The 18,477-nt window shown below is 37.4% G+C and overlaps 1 protein-coding gene across 5 annotated transcripts in view; it reads left to right on the plus strand.

Annotated features, from left to right (window-relative positions):
• Nucleotides 1–18,477, plus strand: part of RYR2 (ryanodine receptor 2) — a 769,122-nt gene that overhangs the window by 658,571 nt on the left and 92,074 nt on the right. For all 5 annotated transcript variants that reach the window (XM_037821856.1, XM_037821863.1, XM_037821872.1 and 2 more), the window contains 3 exons: nt 1,774–1,870; nt 3,497–3,600; nt 5,071–5,122. In XM_037821856.1, the coding sequence (XP_037677784.1) occupies nt 1,774–1,870; nt 3,497–3,600; nt 5,071–5,122 (253 nt within the window). The remainder of the gene's footprint in view (nt 1–1,773; nt 1,871–3,496; nt 3,601–5,070; nt 5,123–18,477) is intronic.

Here is an 18,477-nt window from a genome sequence, read left to right on the forward strand (position 1 = left end):
TGTCTGATGGAGGCAAGGAATTGTGAAATTCTCTCAAACGGTAATAATTCCCACCTTATGGTTGCATCCTATCTTCTTTCCTAGACTTCAAGTTTTCTTTGCTTCTCGGATGGCTTTGTCACCGTTAGCCACCCCTTTCCTCTTAAAACTTCCTTCCTGTGACTTCTGACACTGTTACTTTAGTTCTTTTCTTCTGTTTCCTTTACCACCTCTTCTTTTTCACCCTTTTCATGTTCATTCTTTGATGTTATAGTTTATGCTGGCCTTCTTTTATCCTTGAAGACTTATCATTTCATGGCTTCAACTATAACATCTTCGTAGATGATTCTGCAATGTGCATCTCCACGCATATCTCTAATTGTCAATCAGATAGGCAGATGCCTTGCCATCATGTCACACCCACTAAGTCTGAAACATATTAACTTCTTCCTCAAACCATCAGCCACTTCTAAATTCTCTGGCTCTCTTGTAGTGTCACTAGTTAGTTAGTCAAATAGAACATTAAGCTTGAGTTCATATTTTCATTCCTTTTCTGGTTACTCCTATTAGGTCTTCCTCCATGTTTCATTAATTTTTCTGTAAATTCTTTTGTTGCCATACCTTCCCTTCCCAGACACCTCTGCAAGCCACTTGTTCATTGCCTGCTATTGAGTTGATGGCTGCAGCTTCCGAGCTACTTTCTACGATGTCACCTAGCCTGCTGTTCTACTCTCTCTCATATGCCGTTTTCAAAATCGTATCCCTTATCACTATTGTTTTCAAGCCTGGTGTTTTAAAGAAATGCTGTGAAAACATCTAAGAAAATGTCCAAGCCTCAACCTTCTGAAACAGAATTTCTGTGAGTGAGGCCCAGCATGCTTATTTTTTGAAAGCTGCACAGGTGATTCAGATGAACGAATAAGGTTGAGCATGGTCTTCATCACTTCTTTGTCATGTACAAGAGCTTAAGGTGATTTCCAGCGGTTCTTTGCCGTGCTGTCAATTCCTCTCCCTGTTTATTAAGGCCCTTCATAAACTTGTCCAACTATGTGCCTCATGACTCAGCACACCCACTTTGTTACTGTTAAGCTCAGCTTCCTGCCCTGCAGCAGCACCGTTCTTATTCTGTTCCTTTGTGATGTTCCCTTATTGTCATTACTGTGCTTTCTTTTGTCCTTTCATATACTAAAATCTTACTGGTCAGCTCACTCCATCTTCATGATGTTTTTCTCTGATTCTTCTCATCTTCACTGATCTTCTTTTATTTTATAGGAGATCATTTTATCATCTGTACCCTAGAATTTCGTCTTTGGATATGTACCCACATAGAGGTTAAAGTTTACCTAATATATTTTCTTTTGTCATCCTCAGGGCTTGAATCTAATGTTAACTCAAGCATCAAATAATTCCTGTTTTGAACTTCTTAGACTTTTTATCACAGCCGCTTTATGTAGTAATAGCTACCACTTAATGAGCATCTATCCAATGTGCTTTACAATCTGTATCTCATTATAACTCTCACAAAATTGAAATGTAGACTGGATTATCCCAGCTTTAGAAAAGACAAAAACAAATATCAGGAAAGTAAATTTCCATTGTTGCAAAACTTAGAAATGGCTGAGCCAGGATTTAAACCCAACTCACTGGGATCCCAGAAGCCTTGCTGTATCCAATCAATAATAAGATAGTTGGTTTTTGTTTGTTTAGTAAACAGATTATCCAGTGATAAAGCATTACTGAGTATCTTTTCAATTTACAAAAACCCCTTTTTTTGGAATTGTGCTTGTCTTTTAGGCATCGGGCTGTCAATCTCTTTCTTCAGGGATATGAAAAGTCATGGATTGAAACAGAAGAACATTACTTCGAAGATAAACTGATAGAAGATTTAGCAGTATGTTTTTAATGGGGTTATAAGATTAAAGAGGGTTTGGGCTTGGTGAAATAAAGTTGGCTTGAGCACTCATCATTAAACATTGCAGAGAAAATATCATTCCAGTATATTGGTCTTAGGAAACTTTTCCATCTCAATTGTTAACTGCTTCAGTGTTTAGAAAAAAAATTCTTCTTAATTCAAAGAGAGCTTATCAATATCAAGCAATTCAGAATTCAAGATAAATATGTTTTTAATAACTGAACTTTTACTCATTTATTCTTTTAAATTCTTCCTCAGAGCACTCTAAAAACCTCAGAACCATGACAAAACTCTAAAAGGCTGAACAGGAAAGACTTATCCACCAAAAATAAAGTGAAGGTTAACAAAAGCCCATGAAAATCCTGGTTTAAAAAAATAGAGCAGAACAATAGACTGGCCAGCAGGAAGTTATGACAAATACAGAGATAAATATATATATAAAAATATATTGTCATGATAAATGTAAATATGGAGAATTTTAGTCTGGCAATGCTGTTAAGGTGAACCATGTTATTGAGAGTACAGCATGCAAAGGAGAAATCATCATAACCTTTTATAAATCAAGCTTATAAAAGCTTGAAGCTGTGGGCCATATTCTCAGGATAATTTACAAACATGCAGCCCCACAAAATTTTACAAACTAGTGCAGAGGCTTCATATTCCCCAGTTAGGAACCTCTTCTCTAAATCGTTTTTTAACTCACATCTGGGAATATAATGGATAAAGTAATCCAATTATTAAAATGCTACTCTTGATTGCCCCTATTTTTCTTTAAGTGAATTGAACTTTTTTCATATGAAAATAACCAGTAAAATATTAGGATATCTTATAGAAATTTGCCCAGCCCCCCAACACTCCCCCTAAATCAAGGAAATCAAATCATTCCTATAGAGAGAAAATAATTCTGAATGGGTAAATCAGTCAATAGAGAAATAAAATTCATTAGACCAATCAACAACAAAAAAGGATTAATTAATTCTATAGTCAATAAAAATGGTTACATTTCCTAACTTAAAGTTTTTACTCAATAATTAAGAAGGTTTAAAAGTAACTGAAAATGGAAAAAAAGAATTTTAAATGATTCAAGCATTAACTAATTTATCATTGTTTGCCTATCATTGTGTAGGCAAAGAAAATGTTTGATTTGATAATCAATTTGCATTTCTCTGCAAACTTGATTTTTATACTTGGGATGACTTAATGTTTTATTGCAAATCTTTATAAATTGAGCCGTGGCTAAAACTGGTATGTATGTAGCAATACACTTTCAGTTAGTGATGATTCTGCTTTATAAGGATAACATGCAGAATTTTTAAAATAATGTGTCATCTTTACCTCTACTATTGTGTGGTCAGATTTTAAATGCCTCTGTTTTAAGCTGAATAATTTTACAATGATAATGTAATATACATATATGTGTATATAATGCACATATAATACATGCACAACACCCCCCCCCCCTCCATGCACACACACACACACATACACAGCAAAGCAGAAAGAAGAGTTTCCTTTTTTGATTTGCTCCTTACCCTCATATTTCTCCTGGATTTGAGTGGACATTTCATTTAAATGTGTAATTTTATAAATTTGACTTTTTTGTAGAAACCTGGAGCAGAACCTCCAGAAGAAGATGAAGGCACTAAGAGAGTTGATCCTCTTCATCAGCTGATCCTTCTGTTTAGTCGAACGGCTTTAACAGAGAAATGGTATGGTTGGGCAGGTTCATATGAGACGTGGGAAGAACAAACAAAAAGACCCATATCTGAGTATTCTATGTATCATGTATTCATGTTTCAATTTCATCTTGTTCTTGCTAGGAGAGAGAGTTGTTCAAAGATATGACCAATTTGGCATATACTTATGGAACCAGCATTCATTCTACTTCAGGCTTGTTGTCTCAGCAACTTTGTAAATAGCTGATTTATTTTATTCTGATTCTTCTTAGGAAATAGTTTTGCTCTTGACCATAAACAGCCTTTATCAATAAAACAAAAGAGACTCAGGCAAACTCCAGTACCAAAGGTCAATAGAGACTGATGGTGACCCCAAATTTACTGAATAGAGTGTGTCTTCTCTATGGAATGCGTCTTGGGAAGCCTTTAGGGGCCGACTAAGCCATCATCCCAACTTGGAGGTTTCTTTGAGACTGATTTTAAGGGCATTGCCATTTTTCTTCGTTTCTGCAATTTTAGCTATAAGAATTCACCAAAGCCACAAAGGACAAATCTGTATGCGGTTAAAGAAATGCACTGCTATGCCTGATAATCAAAATGTGCTCCACATCTGCTCATTACAGGAGCCACAGCAAAGATTGGCTCTGTAGATGATGCCTCTCAGAGGTTATACAGCTTTTTTCTGCTTCCCTGCCACGTGAAATAAAGCCTACTTTGCCCCAGGCCTGGCCCTGTCTCTGCCTAACTTGGGAGATAATTAACAGTCTATATCCACATGAGTCTTCTCAGAAATCTTCAAAGGTTCACTTGACCCCTTTGCATACTGTAATAATGTACATTTCTCTCTCTTAGCTAATGTGACACATCCTTTCTCTCACTATTTCTCTTTCTCTTATTATTCCCTAACTAACAAAATCATCTCATCCCTAAGCATAGAACAGCTCTCTGTCTGGCATTGTCAGGTAATGAGGTATTTCTCATAAGTGAATTTTTCTGATGGCTGAAGTTTAAAACTGTGAAAATAGTTTTGCAAATTTTAGGTATTTTTTGATGGAAGCTTTACTTAATGTATTAATTATTGCTATCTTCTTAAGATAAAAATATTTTAACCATTCTTAATGTTTAAGGATCATCATTATGACCATCTTATTTTTTTAACTGTATAGTAGCATCATTATTAGGGGAGTGTTTCCATTAAATGTCAAATGTCACTTCTGCTGTCAAAGCACCTACTCCATTTAAATATGCTTGTCTCAAAGTCTGTAGGCCATTTATTTTAAGAGACTTGAAAGCTTCTTCTATAAGTTAAGATGGGTCAGTGATTTAGGAGGTCTTTCCTCTCTGAAACTAGGATATTTTTGAATTGTTGATTTTGCCTAATTTTTTGTTCATTTAATTTTAAAAAGCATACTCATTGAAAAAAATTATTGTATACAGTGAGTATATCTTTGCATATGACTAGCCTTCTACTTAAAAATTGTTTTTTCTTCTTGTTTTCCAAAGCAAACTGGAGGAAGATTTCTTATATATGGCTTATGCAGATATTATGGCAAAGGTAAATAACTGCCCTTCCTGACCTCTAATGTTTAATTTTAATAAAGGGAAAGAATTTTTATCTGACAAAGTTCAGAAACCATATATTTCTGCAATAAAACAAAATTTTGTTGAATCTTAAAAACATAAAAGTCATTGATCTCAATTTTCTACATGTTATATAAATCTCTGCTATCCTTGACAGGTAATCATTGCTACCTCCTTTAACATTTTATTTATGAAGAGCTCACAATTATTTTAAACACTCATTCAACAGATATTCACTGGACATGGAGGTATTGGGGATAAAATGATAAATAAATAAGAAACACATTGTCTTAATTTCTTAGCTGCTAAAACAAATATCATACAATGAGTTGTCCAAAACAATGATAATTTATTGGCTCATTGTTTGGAGACTAGGAAAATTCCCACAATTTAGGTGTCGGCAAAGGGGAACTTTCTCCCCAAAGTCTGTGGCATTCTGAAACTGGCTGCCTGTAATCCATGGGGTTCTTGGCTTTTCTGTCATGAGGCAGTGCACATGGCCTCTTCTTTCTCTTCTGGGATCCACTAGCTTCCAGCTTCTATCTGGTTCCCTGTGACTTTCTTTCCCAAGTCCAATTTCCTTTGCTTCTAAGGACTTCATCCATATTGGATTAAGTCCCACACTTCATTCAGCTTTGGCACATCTTAACTAATAACATCTTCAAGGGTCCTATTTACAAATGGGTTCACACCCACAGGACCAGGGGTTGGAACCTGAACACACCTTTGAGGGGAACATGATTCAGTCCCCAGCACACATGCACCATATTTTCCTGGAATTTACCATCTGATGGGGAAGACAAAATTTAAACAAATGATTACAAAAAGTTTTGAGAATAATGGTAGAGGAACTTCTAGGTATACTGGAAATAGGTTACATAGCATAGTAGTGGGACCCATGGAGAATTAGGCTTAAGGAAGTCCTTGACGCTAGTATGATGAGTTGGCCATGCAAAAATCATGATAGCTAGTATTTACTGAGTGTTTATTTCATGCCACATGGCATGAAACAGGAGGATGAATTAAGGGATGAATATAAAAGAGGAGACAATAATTTTCTGACTTGGGCAACTGGGTAGATGGTGGTCCATTTACTGAGATGGGGAGCATCAGAATAACTGTAGGCATAGGCTAAAGAGGGAAGGTGAAAAATTGTTTGGGCCATGTGAGTTAAAGATGCTTGTGAGATATCTAAGTGGAGATGACAAACATGTGATTAGACATTCGTATCTGACAGTCAGGATCTCAGGTAAGGCTTATAAATACAGATTTGGAATTCTTCAGTATAATTGAAGCCATAGAGGTGAATGATCCATCATGCCCAGGAGAGAAGGCAGAATGAGAAAAGAAGAAAGCATAAGGCAGGGCCAGTAAGGACACTGAAATGTAAGAGATGGTTAGAAAAAAAAGGAGCCCACAAAAAACAGAAGACAATCCTAAGAGTGAACCGATCTAGGAGCTATAGGAAGAAGGGTTTGATCAACAAAATCATATTCTGCTGAAAGTCTAACAAGATAAGAATTGAAAATTCTCCGGGATTTATTACATGTGCTTCATGTGACCATGGCGGCAAGAGTTTCACAGAATTGTGGAGTAGGGGCATTGGTAGTAGAAGCATCATACTGTAAAGAAGTAAGTAGTGATTCAAATGTAAGGAAATGTAGCAAAGACATTTCTTTATGGAGAAGATTGAGAGACAAGGAAAGATACAAGGTGATACACATCTAGATGGTGTGAGGTTGAAGGGGGATTATTTTGTTTGTTTGCTTGGTTTTTGAGAGATTTAAGTTCACATATCTTGGTGAGAAGGAACATATAAAGTGGGCAAGTGATGATTTAGCTAAGTGAAAACTAATGGCTTTCCAACTTTATTTTAAACCATAACTCACAGTAAAAAATAGATTTACCCAGTACATTTATAGCAACATAAAACTATATACCTTGAAAGAAAAAAAAATAATGAAATTATACCTGTTTTAGTTTCATAAAGCTTCTGGAAGGCAATATACCAGAAATGGACTGGCTTTTAACAATAGGGATTTATTAATTAGCTTACAAGGTTTGTAATTCTAATGCCATGAAAGTGTCCAAATTAAGGCATCAACAGGATGATACATTCTCTGAAGAAAGGCTGCTGGCAATCTGGGACTTCTCTGTCACATGGCCAGACACATGACAACATCTGCTGATCCTTCTCTCCCAGGTTTCAGTGGCTTGCTCTCTGTTTCCTGTGTGTGCTTTTTCAGCTCCTCTGTGGTATTTTTTCCCTCAACTTCTCTGGGCTTTTTCTGTCTTTTATCCTCTTTTATAAAGGACTGCAGTAGAGGTTTAAGGCCTATCTGAATGAGGTGGGTCACACCTCAATTAAAATAACCTAATCAAAAGAGTTCCACCCACAATAGGTCTACAGTCACAGGAAAGGATTAAAAGAACATGATCTTTTTGAATTCAAACTACCACAATACCCTTCCTAAGAGAAGTATATTTTCTATTCTATTTCAGTGAAGAATTGTTTTAGATCATGTTCCAAATTGATTTCATGTCCAATTAATGGGTTGAAGCCCATAGTTTGAAAAAAAAAAAAAAAAAAACAACTCCGGATGAAAGGATAAAACAGGAAGGATACTTATTCTTTTGTAACAAAAGGGAAGCTGGAGAGGATGGCCAGGATAATGGTAGCTTGGAAAAGTTTCCTTTTAGGGTCTTGTGTTCTCAAACCAAAGAAGAAAGTACAGTCATCTGCTAAGACTGAATGAGAAAGTGGAGGGAATCTGGAGAGTATTGTTTGTGGAAACACAGAAAGGTTGAAAGAGATATTATCAAAATTGTTATGGAATATTGATTAGAAATTAAATTAGGTTTCTCAGGCAGTATAGAATCCTGGTTTAGTTCCTTGTCTATGAATTTGGCTAGCAATACCAGTCTTTTTGGTTGTGTGACTTTTCTCTAGCAGTTCTCAGAACTGAATGCAAACTCAGAGAAGCCACAAAGTTAAATTCATCAAGGGCCAGGATTTTTGCCAGACTGCTGCTGAAAGACAATGGAGCATAAGGGTTTTGTATATTGCTGTGAGAGTGGTTGAGTTGTTGGATCATGGGTTCTAACTAAAATAATAAGGAAATGAGGATATGAGGGTGCTGATAAATGCGGAGATTATAGAATAGTCCATGGACTGGATATTCTTTGCAGTTGAAGAACTGATTAGCAAGTGGACTAGGAAGGTGAAATCTGTTTGAGAATCAGATATTTCTTATGGTTAAAGTTCTTGTGACTGAAGCAGAATCTGCCTTCATATTGGTTCTAGTTGTAACCCAAAAATAATCTAATCTCTTTCCCATAGATAGATGGTCAAATATTTTTTTTTAATTCAATTTTTATTGAGATATATTCACATACCATGCAGTAATACAAAGCTTACATTCAGTTGTTCACAGTACCATTATATAGTTGTACATTCATCAACAAAATAAATTTCTGAACATTGTCATTACCACAAACAAAAATAATAAGAATAAAAATTAAAGTGAAAAAGAACAAAGTAAAAAAGAACACTGGGTGCTTTTTTTTTTTTTTTTTTTGCCCCCATTTTTCTACTCATCCATCCATACACTGGACAAAGGGGAGTGTGGTCCACATGGTTTTCCCAATCACATTGTCACCCCTCATAAGCTACTTTTTTTTTTAATCTTCATTTTATTGAGATATATTCACATACCACGCAGTCATACAAAACAAATCGTACTTTCGATTGCTTACAGTACCATTACATAGTGGTACATTCATCACCCAAATCAATCCCTGACACCTTCATTAGCACACACACACAAATAACAAGAATAATAATTAGAGTGAAAAAGAGCAATTGAAGTAAAAAAGAACACTGGGTACCTTTGTCTGTTTGTTTCCTTCCCCTATTTTTCTACTCATCCATCCATAAACTAGACAAAGTGGAGTGTGGTCCTTATGGCTTTCCCAATCCCATTGTCACCCCTCATAAGCTACATTTTTATACAACTGTCTTCGAGATTCATGGGTTCTGGGTTGTAGTTTGATAGTTTCAGGTATCCACCACCAGCTACCCCAATTCTTTAGAACCTAAAAAGGGTTGTCTAAAGTGTGCATAAGAGTGCCCACCAGAGTGACCTCTCGGCTCCTTTTGGATTCTCTCTGCCACTGAAGCTTATTTCATTTCCTTTCACATCCCCCTTTTGGTCAAGAAGATGTTCTCCGTCCCACGATGCCAGGTCTACATTCCTCCCCGGGGGTCATATTCCACGTTGCCAGGGAGATTCACTCCCCTGGGTGTCTGATCCCACGTAGGGGGGAGGGCAGTGATTTCACCTTTCAAGTTGGCTTAGCCAGAGAGAGAGGGCCACATCTGAGCAACAAAGAGGCATTCGGGAGGAGGCTCTTAGGCACAACCATAGGGAGGCCTAGCCTCTCCTTTGCAGCAACCGTCTTCCCAAGGGTAAAACCTGTGGTAGAGGGCTCAGCCCATCAAACCACCAGTCCCCTATGTCTGTGGTCATGTTAGCAACCATGGAGGTGGGGTAGGCGAATACCCGTGCATTCTCCACAGGCTCCTCAAGGGGGCACTACATCGTTTTTTTTTTTCCTTGTTTTTCTTTTTTTTTTTTTTTTAACTGTCCCTTCTTTTTTAAATCAACTGTATGAAAAAAACTTAAAAAGAAAACAAACATACAATAAAAGAACATTTCAAAGAGACCATAACAAGGGAGTAAGAAAAACACAACTAACCTAAGATAACTGCTTAACTTCCAACATGTTCCTACTTTACCCCAAGAAAGTTACCTAATATAGCAACATTTCTGTGAACTTGTTCCTACTATATCCATCAGAAATTAACAGACCATAGTCATTCCTGGGCATCCCCAGAACGTTAAATAGCTTATCTGTTCTTCTTGGATTATTGTTCCCCCTTCCTTAATTGCTCTCTATTGCTAGTTCCCCTACATTCTACATTATAAACCATTTGTTTTACATTTTTCAAAGTTCACATTAGTGGTAGCATGTAATATTTCTCTTTTTGTGCCTGGCTTATTTCGCTCAGCATTATGTCTTCAAGGTTCATCCATGTTGTCATATGTTTCACGAGATCGTTCCTTCTTACTGCCGCGTAGTATTCCATCGTGTGTATATACCACATTTTATTTATCCACTCATCTGTTGAAGGACATTTGGGTTGTTTCCATCTCTTGGCAATTGTGAATAATGCTGCTATGAACATTGGCGTGCAGATATCTGTTCGTGTCGCTGCTTTCCAATCTTCCGGGTATATACCGAGAAGTGCAATCGCTGGATCGAATGGTAACTCTATATCTAGTTTTCTAAGGAACTGCCAGACTGACTTCCAGAGTGGCTGAACCATTATACAGTCCCACCAACAATGAATAAGAGTTCCAATTTCTCCACATCCCCTCCAGCATTTGTAGTTTCCTGTTTGTTTAATGGCAGCCATTCTAACCGGTGTTAGATGGTATCTCACTGTGGTCTTAATTTGCATCTCTCTAATAGCTAGTGAAGCTGAACATTTTTTCATGTGTTTCTTGGCCATTTGTATTTCCTCTTCAGAGAACTGTCTTTTCATATCTTTTGCCCATTTTATAATTGGGCCATCTGTACTATTGTCATTGAGTTGTAGGATTTCTTTATATATGCAAGATATCAGTCTTTTGTCAGATACATGGTTTCCAAAAATTTTTTCCCATTGAGTTGGCTGCCTCTTTACCTTTTTGAGAAATTCCTTTGAGGTGCAGAAACTTCTAAGCTTGAGGAGTTCCCATTTATCTATTTTTTCTTTTGTTGTTTGTGCTTTGGGTGTAAAGTCTAGGAAGTGGCCGCCTAATACAAGGTGTTGAAGATGTTTTCCTACATTATCTTCTAGGAGTTTTATGGTACTTTCTTTTATATTGAGATCTTTGGTCCATTTTGAGTTAATTTTTGTGTAGGGGGTGAGGTAGGGGTCCTCTTTCATTCTTTTGGATATGGATATCCAACTCTCCCAGCCCCATTTGTTGAAAAGACCATATGACTCAGTTCAGTGACTTTGGGGGCCTTATCAAAGATCAGTCGGCCATAGATCTGGGGGTCTATCTCTGAATTCTCAGTTCGATTCCATTGATCTATATGTCTATCTTTGTGCCAGTACCATGCTGTTTTGGCAACTGTAGCTTTATAATAAGCTTCAAAGTCAGGGAGTGTAAGTCCTCCCACTTCGTTTTTCTTTTTTAGAGTGTCTTTAGCGATTCGAGGCATCTTCCCTTTCCAAATAAATTTGATAACTAGCTTTTCCAAGTCTGCAAAGTACGTTTTTGGAATTTTGATTGGGATTGCATTGAATCTGTAGATGAGTTTGGGTAGAATTGACATCTTAATGACATTTAGTCTTCCTATCCATGAACATGGAATATTTTTCCATCTTTTAAGGTCCCCTTCTATTTCTTTTAGTAGAGTTATGTAGTTTTCTTTGTATAGGTCTTTTACATCTTTGGTTAAGTTTATTCCTAGGTACTTGATTTTTTTAGTTGCTGTTGAAAATGGTATCTTTTTCTTGAGTGTCTCTTCAGTTTGTTCATTTCTAGCATATAGGAACATTACTGACTTATGTGTATTAATCTTGTATCCCGCTACTTTGCTAAATTTGTTTATTAGCTCTAGTAGCTGTATCGTCGATTTCTCAGGGTTTTCTAGATATAAGATCATATCATCTGCAAACAATGACAATTTTACTTCTTCTTTTCCAATTTGGATGCCTTTTATTTCTTTGTCTTGCCAGATTGCCCTGGCTAGCACTTCCAGCACAATGTTGAATAACAGTGGTGACAGCGGGCATCCTTGTCTTGTTCCTGATCTTAGAGGGAAGGCTTTCAGTCTCTCACCATTGAGTACTATGCTGGCTGTGGGTTTTTCATATATGCTCTTTATCATGTTGCGGAAGTTTCCTTCAATTCCTACCTTTTGAAGTGTTTTTATCAAAAAGGGATGTTGGATTTTGTCAAATGCTTTTTCAGCATCTATTGAGATGATCAATTGATTTTTCCCTTTTGACTTGTTAATGTGTTGTAATACATTGATTGATTTTCTTATGTTGAACCATCCTTGCATGCCTGGAATGAACCCCACTTGGTCATGGTGTATGATTTTTTTAATGTGTCTTTGGATTCGATTTGCAAGTATTTTGTTGAGGATTTTTGCATCTATATTCATTAGGGAGATTGGCCTGTAGTTTTCCTTTTTTGTAGCATCTTTGCCTGGTTTTGGTATTAGATTGATGTTAGCTTCATAAAATGAGTTAGGTAGTATTCCATTTTCTTCAATGTTTTGAAAGAGTTTGAGTAAGATTGGTGTCAGTTCTTTCTGGAAAGTTTGGTAGAATTCCCCTGTGAAGCCATCTGGCCCTGGGCATTTATTTGTGGGAAGATTTTTGATGACTGATTGGATCTCTTTGCTTGTGATGGGTTGATTGAGGTCTTCTATTTCTTCTCTGGTCAGTCTAGGTTGTTCATATGTTTCCAGGAAATTGTCCATTTCCTCTACATTATCCAGTTTGTTGCCATACAGTTGTTCATAGTATCCTCTTATAATTTTTTTAATTTCTTCAGGATCTGCAGTTATGTCACCTTTTTCATTCATTATTTTGTTTATATGGGTCTTCTCTCTTTTTGATTTTGTCAGTCTACCTGGGGGCTTGTCAATCTTGTTGGTCTTCTCAAAGAACCAACTTTTGATGATATTTATCCTCTCTATTGTTTTTTTGTTCTCTATGTCATTTATTTCTGCTTTAATCCTTGTTATTTCTTTTCTTCTACTTGGTTTAGGATTGGTTTGTTGTTCATTTTCTAGCTTCTTCAGTTGATCCATTAGTTCTTTGATTTTGGCTCTTTCTTCCTTTTTAATATATGCGTTTAGTGCTATAAATTTCCCCCTCGGCACTGCTTTTGTTGCATCCCATAGGTTTTGGTATGTTGTGTTCTCATTTTCATTCGTCTCTATATATTTAGCAATTTCTCTTGCTATTTCTTCTTTAACCCACTGATTGTTCAGGAGTGTGTTGTTTAACCTCCAGGTATTTGTGAATTTTCTAAGTCTCTGATGGTTATTGACTTCTAATTGTATTCCATTGTGGTCAGAGAATGTGCTTTGAATAATTTCAATCTTTTTAAATTTATTGAGGCTTGTTTTATGTCCCAGCATATGATCTATTCTGGAGAAAGTTCCGTGAGCTCTAGAAAAGTATGTGTATCCTGGTGATTTGGGATGTAATGTCCTGTATATGTCTGTTAAATCTAATTCATTTATCAGATTGTTCAGGTTTTCAGTTTCCTTATTGGTCTTCTGTCTGGTTGATCTATCTATAGGAGAGAGTGATGTGTTGAAGTCTCCCACAATTATTGTGGAAATATCAGTTGCTTCCTTTAGTTTTGCCAGTGTTTCTCTCATGTATTTTGTGGCACCTTGATTGGGTGCATAGACATTTACGATTGTTATTTCTTCTTGCTGAATTGCCCCTTTTATTAGTATGTAGTGGCCTTCTTTGTCTCTCAAAACATCCCTGCATTTGAAGTCTATTTTATCTGAGATTTATATTGCTACACCTGCTTTCTTTTGGCTGTAGCTTGCATGAAATATTTTTTTCCAACCTTTCACTTTCAGTTTCTTTGTGTCCCTGTGTCTAAGATGAGTCTCTTGTATGCAACATATTGATGGTTCATTTTTTTTGATCCATTCTGCGAATCTGTATCTTTTAATTGGGGAGTTTAATCCATTTACATTCAACGTTATAACCGTGAAGGCATTTCTTGAATCGGCCATCTTATCCTTTGGTTTATGTTTGTCATATTTTTCCCCTCTCTCTATTAATATCCTTTATTGTACCCATACCGAATCTCTTTAGTACTGAACCTTTCTCCAAGTCTCTCTGTCCTTTCTTTGTTTCTCTGTCTGTAGGGCTCCCTTTAATATCTCCAGCAGGGCAGGTCTTTTGTTAGCAAATTCTCTCAGCATTTGTTTGTCTGTGAAAAATTCAAGCTCCCCCTCAAATTTGAAGGAGAGCTTTGCTGGATAAAGTATTCTTGGTTGGAAATTTTTCTCACTCAGAATTTTAAATATATCGTGCCATTGCGTTCTTGCCTCCATGGTGGCTGCTGAATAGTCACTACTTAGTCTTATGCTGTTTCCTTTGTATGTGGTGAATTGCTTTTCTCTTGCTGCTTTCAGAACTTGCTCCTTCTCTTCTGTGTTTGACAGTGTGATCAGTATATCTCTTAGAGTGGGTTTATTTGGATTTATTCTATTTGGGGTTCGCTGAGCATTTATGATTTGTGTATTTATGTTGTTTAGAAGATTTGGGAAGTTTTCCCCAACAATTTCTTTGAATACTCTTCCTAGACCTTTACCCTTTTCTTCCCCTTCTGGGACACCAATGAGTCTTATATTCGGACGTTTCATATTATCTATCATATCCCTGAGCTCCATTTCGATTTTTTCAATTTTTTTCCCCATTCTTTCTTTTATGCTTTCATTTTCCATTGTGTCATCTTCCAGGTCACTGATTCGTTGTTCAACTTCCTCTAGTCTTGTACTATGAGTGTCCAGAATCTTTTTAATTTGGTCAACAGTTTCTTTAATTTCCATAAGATCATCCATTTTTTCATTTAGTCTTGCAGTGTCTTCTTTATGCTCTTCTAGGGTCTTCTTGATTTCCTTTGTATCCCGTACTATGGTCTCATTGTTCATCTTTAGTTCTTTGAGTATCTGCTCTAGGTGCTGTGTCTCTTCTGATCTTTTGATTTGGGTGCTTGGACTTGGGTTATCCATATCGTCTGGTTTTTTCATATGCTTTATAATTTTCTGTTGTTTTTGGCCTCGTGGCATTTGCTGAACTTGATAGGGTTCTTTTAGGATTTGTAGAGCAATTGAAGTCCTTATCTCTAATTTATCAGATCTACAGCTTCGTGGAGTACACTTTCTCTAACTAACCAGCAGGTGGCGTCCACGAGCCACCTGTTCTCCACAAGCCAATTCTCCCCTGCTTAGCCTTCTTGGTGAGTGGGGGAGTGAGTCTTGTGGGGTCCAATTGGTGTACCAAGCTTGCGTGTGTAGTTGGTGTTGCCTGCCCTGTATATGGGGCGTGTTTCTGGGCGGTCAGGGAGGGGGGTGGCTCTAACAATCAAATCTCCCTGGTGATCCTAGAGTTTTAAAGCTGCTGCAATAGTCTAATACTTCAGTTCAGTCTTGCCACAGTTTGTCTCTGCCACTGACCCGCAAGTCCTTGGTATTGGCGTATGGCTCCTGAGACTTGCAAGTGGGCCCCTCTTCCAGGCCGTGCACCCCGGGTCCTCTGTTGAGGGATGACTGTGCTATGTCACAGGTGAGTGCCGTCCCCCCAGGGCAGTTTTGGGCTGCTGGGCTGTGTAGGGAGGCTCCCAATCTGCTGAAATGGTGGCTGAATGGGGCTTTGTTAATTCACACTGCTCCACCTTCCCAACTCTGGGACAATCAGCTGAGGTTGCAGGGAAGGCTAATGTCCACGCCCAGTTTTGTGGTGTGTGCCTGTTATTTGAAGCACTTCCGTGACACTGGGTTGTCTGGGGCAGCTCTGGGCTATGGGGCTGGCGATGGGCAGGAGTGTTTCCTGTCCACCAGGATGGTGGCTGTGAGCGGACACCTCCCTTTTCTTGGGAAGTTGTGGTGTTTAGTGAATTTTCTCAGCCACTGGATTATTGCCTTTTGTCTCAGAGCTCTCTTAGTTCTGCTCTTGACTTGACCTGCCCAAATTGCAAGTCTTTGAAGCTTTCTGTATTGGGCTTCTTAGAGTAATTGTTTTAGAAAAAGAAAAAAGGATTAAAAAAAAAAAAAAAAGGGCCCTCCTCAGAGATCTAATGAGTTATTGAAATGCTAAGAGACAAAGCAACCAGGTCCATTAAGGAAAGGTCCACAGGGCAGAGAGATCAGCTTTTCTTCAGGATTTGCATATGAGCCTGAGGGACTGAGCTCTGCCCTTCCCCTTTCTATGTTCACCAGAACTCCAAAAATCCTCTGCTTTTATTTTGGAGTTTTTCGTGCTGTTTTTTTCTATGTCTGTCTCCTCTCTGCTGGGCTGGCTGCTCTCCGATTCTCTGGTGTCTGGTCTCAGTCTATCTATGGTTGGAGTTTGGATCAGTAGAATGAGTTTCCGATAAGGGCTGCCACTGCAGTTCTCCCTTCTCCTTCCCGGAGCTGACAGCCCCTCCTCCCATGGGACTGAGCCTGGCAGGGAGGGGCGCGGGTCCCCTGGCCGCAAAAACTTACAGATTTCGCTGATCTCAGCAGTTCCACGTTTTCATGAGTGTTGTATGAAGTATGCCCAAAGTCAGATTGCTCTGTGGTGTCCAGTCCACACAGTTCCTGGCTTTCTACCTACTTTCTTGGAGGAGTAACTAAAACATACAGCTCACCAGTCTGCCATCTTGCCCCACCTTCCTCAAATATTTGATAATAGTTCACATGCTCACTCTTTCTCTAAAGATTTTCCATTTCATAATCAAATAATCTAGTCTTTTTATTGTTTAATGTATGAAAGGGAATGCCCAACTTTCATCACCCAGTTTGTGCTGTTCTGCAAATGCTCCAGTTTATCAGTATGTGCCATCCAGCATTTATGGAACACAATATCCCCGTAATGAGCTTACCTGTGCAGTGCATAATGGACTGTATCCTCTTTTATTCTTGCTTCAGAGCCAATATATTTATAATAAGTTGTAAAAATTCATTAAATTGAGGGTAGCCAGACTGCATTTTTCACTCCTTTTGAACTCCTATCAGTCTAAATTCTGAAGTCATTGATTAATTTCTATTTAGTTGTATCTCACACACTTAGTATTTGGATAGTTAATTTATTTTTTAAATTAAGTATGTGTGAACATTTCTCTAATTAGAATCAGGCCTGTTCAAGGCTTATTTAAATCTTTTTAAAGTTCAGTTCTAGCATCTGGTGTTAACTATCTCTTTCAATTGGTTATCCACAAACTTGATAAATGTGATTTCCCTGTATTAAGCTTTACAAGCATTTTGTAAAAGATAAGGAGAAGAGCAAAATGTGGTGGTTTTAAAAGAATAAAAACAAAATGTGGTAGTTTTATATTGTACATCGTTCCCTAGATTGATTCACCTATCCACAATTGCGTAATAGTCAAGAGAATGAATAATTAACGTCTTTTCTTTGTTTCTGTGGTGAAACATGCCATTCAGCACATTTTCCATGTAATGAAAATGATACAGGTCTATGTTCCCACCTTTACTTCCTCCTTTGCAAAACCGTGCTCACATGCTTACTGTTGTAAATGGAAAGGGTGGCACTTAATACATAATTGTTGAATGAATGAAAGAATGTGACAAACCTTTTAATTTATTAAGCAAGTGGAAGGATTGTATTTTGTATCCTCCCTTCCGTCCCCACTTTATCTCCATACCCAAAGTACTGTGGAATCATTGAATTAAAAATATTTTTCACATTTGTAACTTACTTAACCATTTATGTCCCTATATCTCCCTAATACACTAGGTGCTTATCAAATATAGGGCATACCTAGAGTTGGAACAATATAACTTTGAAGAGTAATAGGTTTCTTCCTACCATAGATATTGGAATGAGCATCTTCCTTTGGTCACCATTATACTCTTAATTCCAAACCAAAATAATAATAGCAGCTGAGATTGATTAAAAACTTACTGTTTTTTCAGGCACTTTTTCCTAAGTTGAGAACAGTTTAACTCATGTGATATTGTCCAGAAATCTGGTATTTTTCTGATTATTTCCATTTTAGACCAGAGAAACTGAGACAGAGATAAAGGAATTTGCCCAAGGCTGTGTAGCTAATAAGTGGCAGCATCAGGATTTGAGCCACCTGCTCTGCCTCATGATCCCATGTTCCTAACCATATAGGACACTCTTCCTTGTCAAGCAGCAGTTTCAGCTGTGGGAATTAGATAAAAATACATGCAGGGTTAGCATAGGTCCTGTAACATTTCCGAAAAACTAACTCCAAAATAATGGAATAGTCATTTGTATCTTTCTGTATAAAGAATAACTTCACTTTCCTCCTTTGGACCAAATACAATAAATAGTGGCCTTAAAAAATAGAGCAATTACAAGATTCATTTTAATGTTTTTGTTATTTTTAATTGATGGTTATCGCATGTACCTGTACCTGGTGCATTGTAATGGCAGGATGAAAAAGAGAAGACAGTGCGTTTGGTTTGAACAAAGCAAAGGCATGCATATCTAGTATTGTAGTATCATGTGGACCTTGTAAATATCTCTGTTACATG

The sequence above is a fragment of the Choloepus didactylus genome, chromosome 2, assembly GCF_015220235.1.
Source record: "Choloepus didactylus isolate mChoDid1 chromosome 2, mChoDid1.pri, whole genome shotgun sequence".
NCBI classification, from domain to species: Eukaryota; Metazoa; Chordata; class Mammalia; order Pilosa; family Megalonychidae; genus Choloepus; species Choloepus didactylus.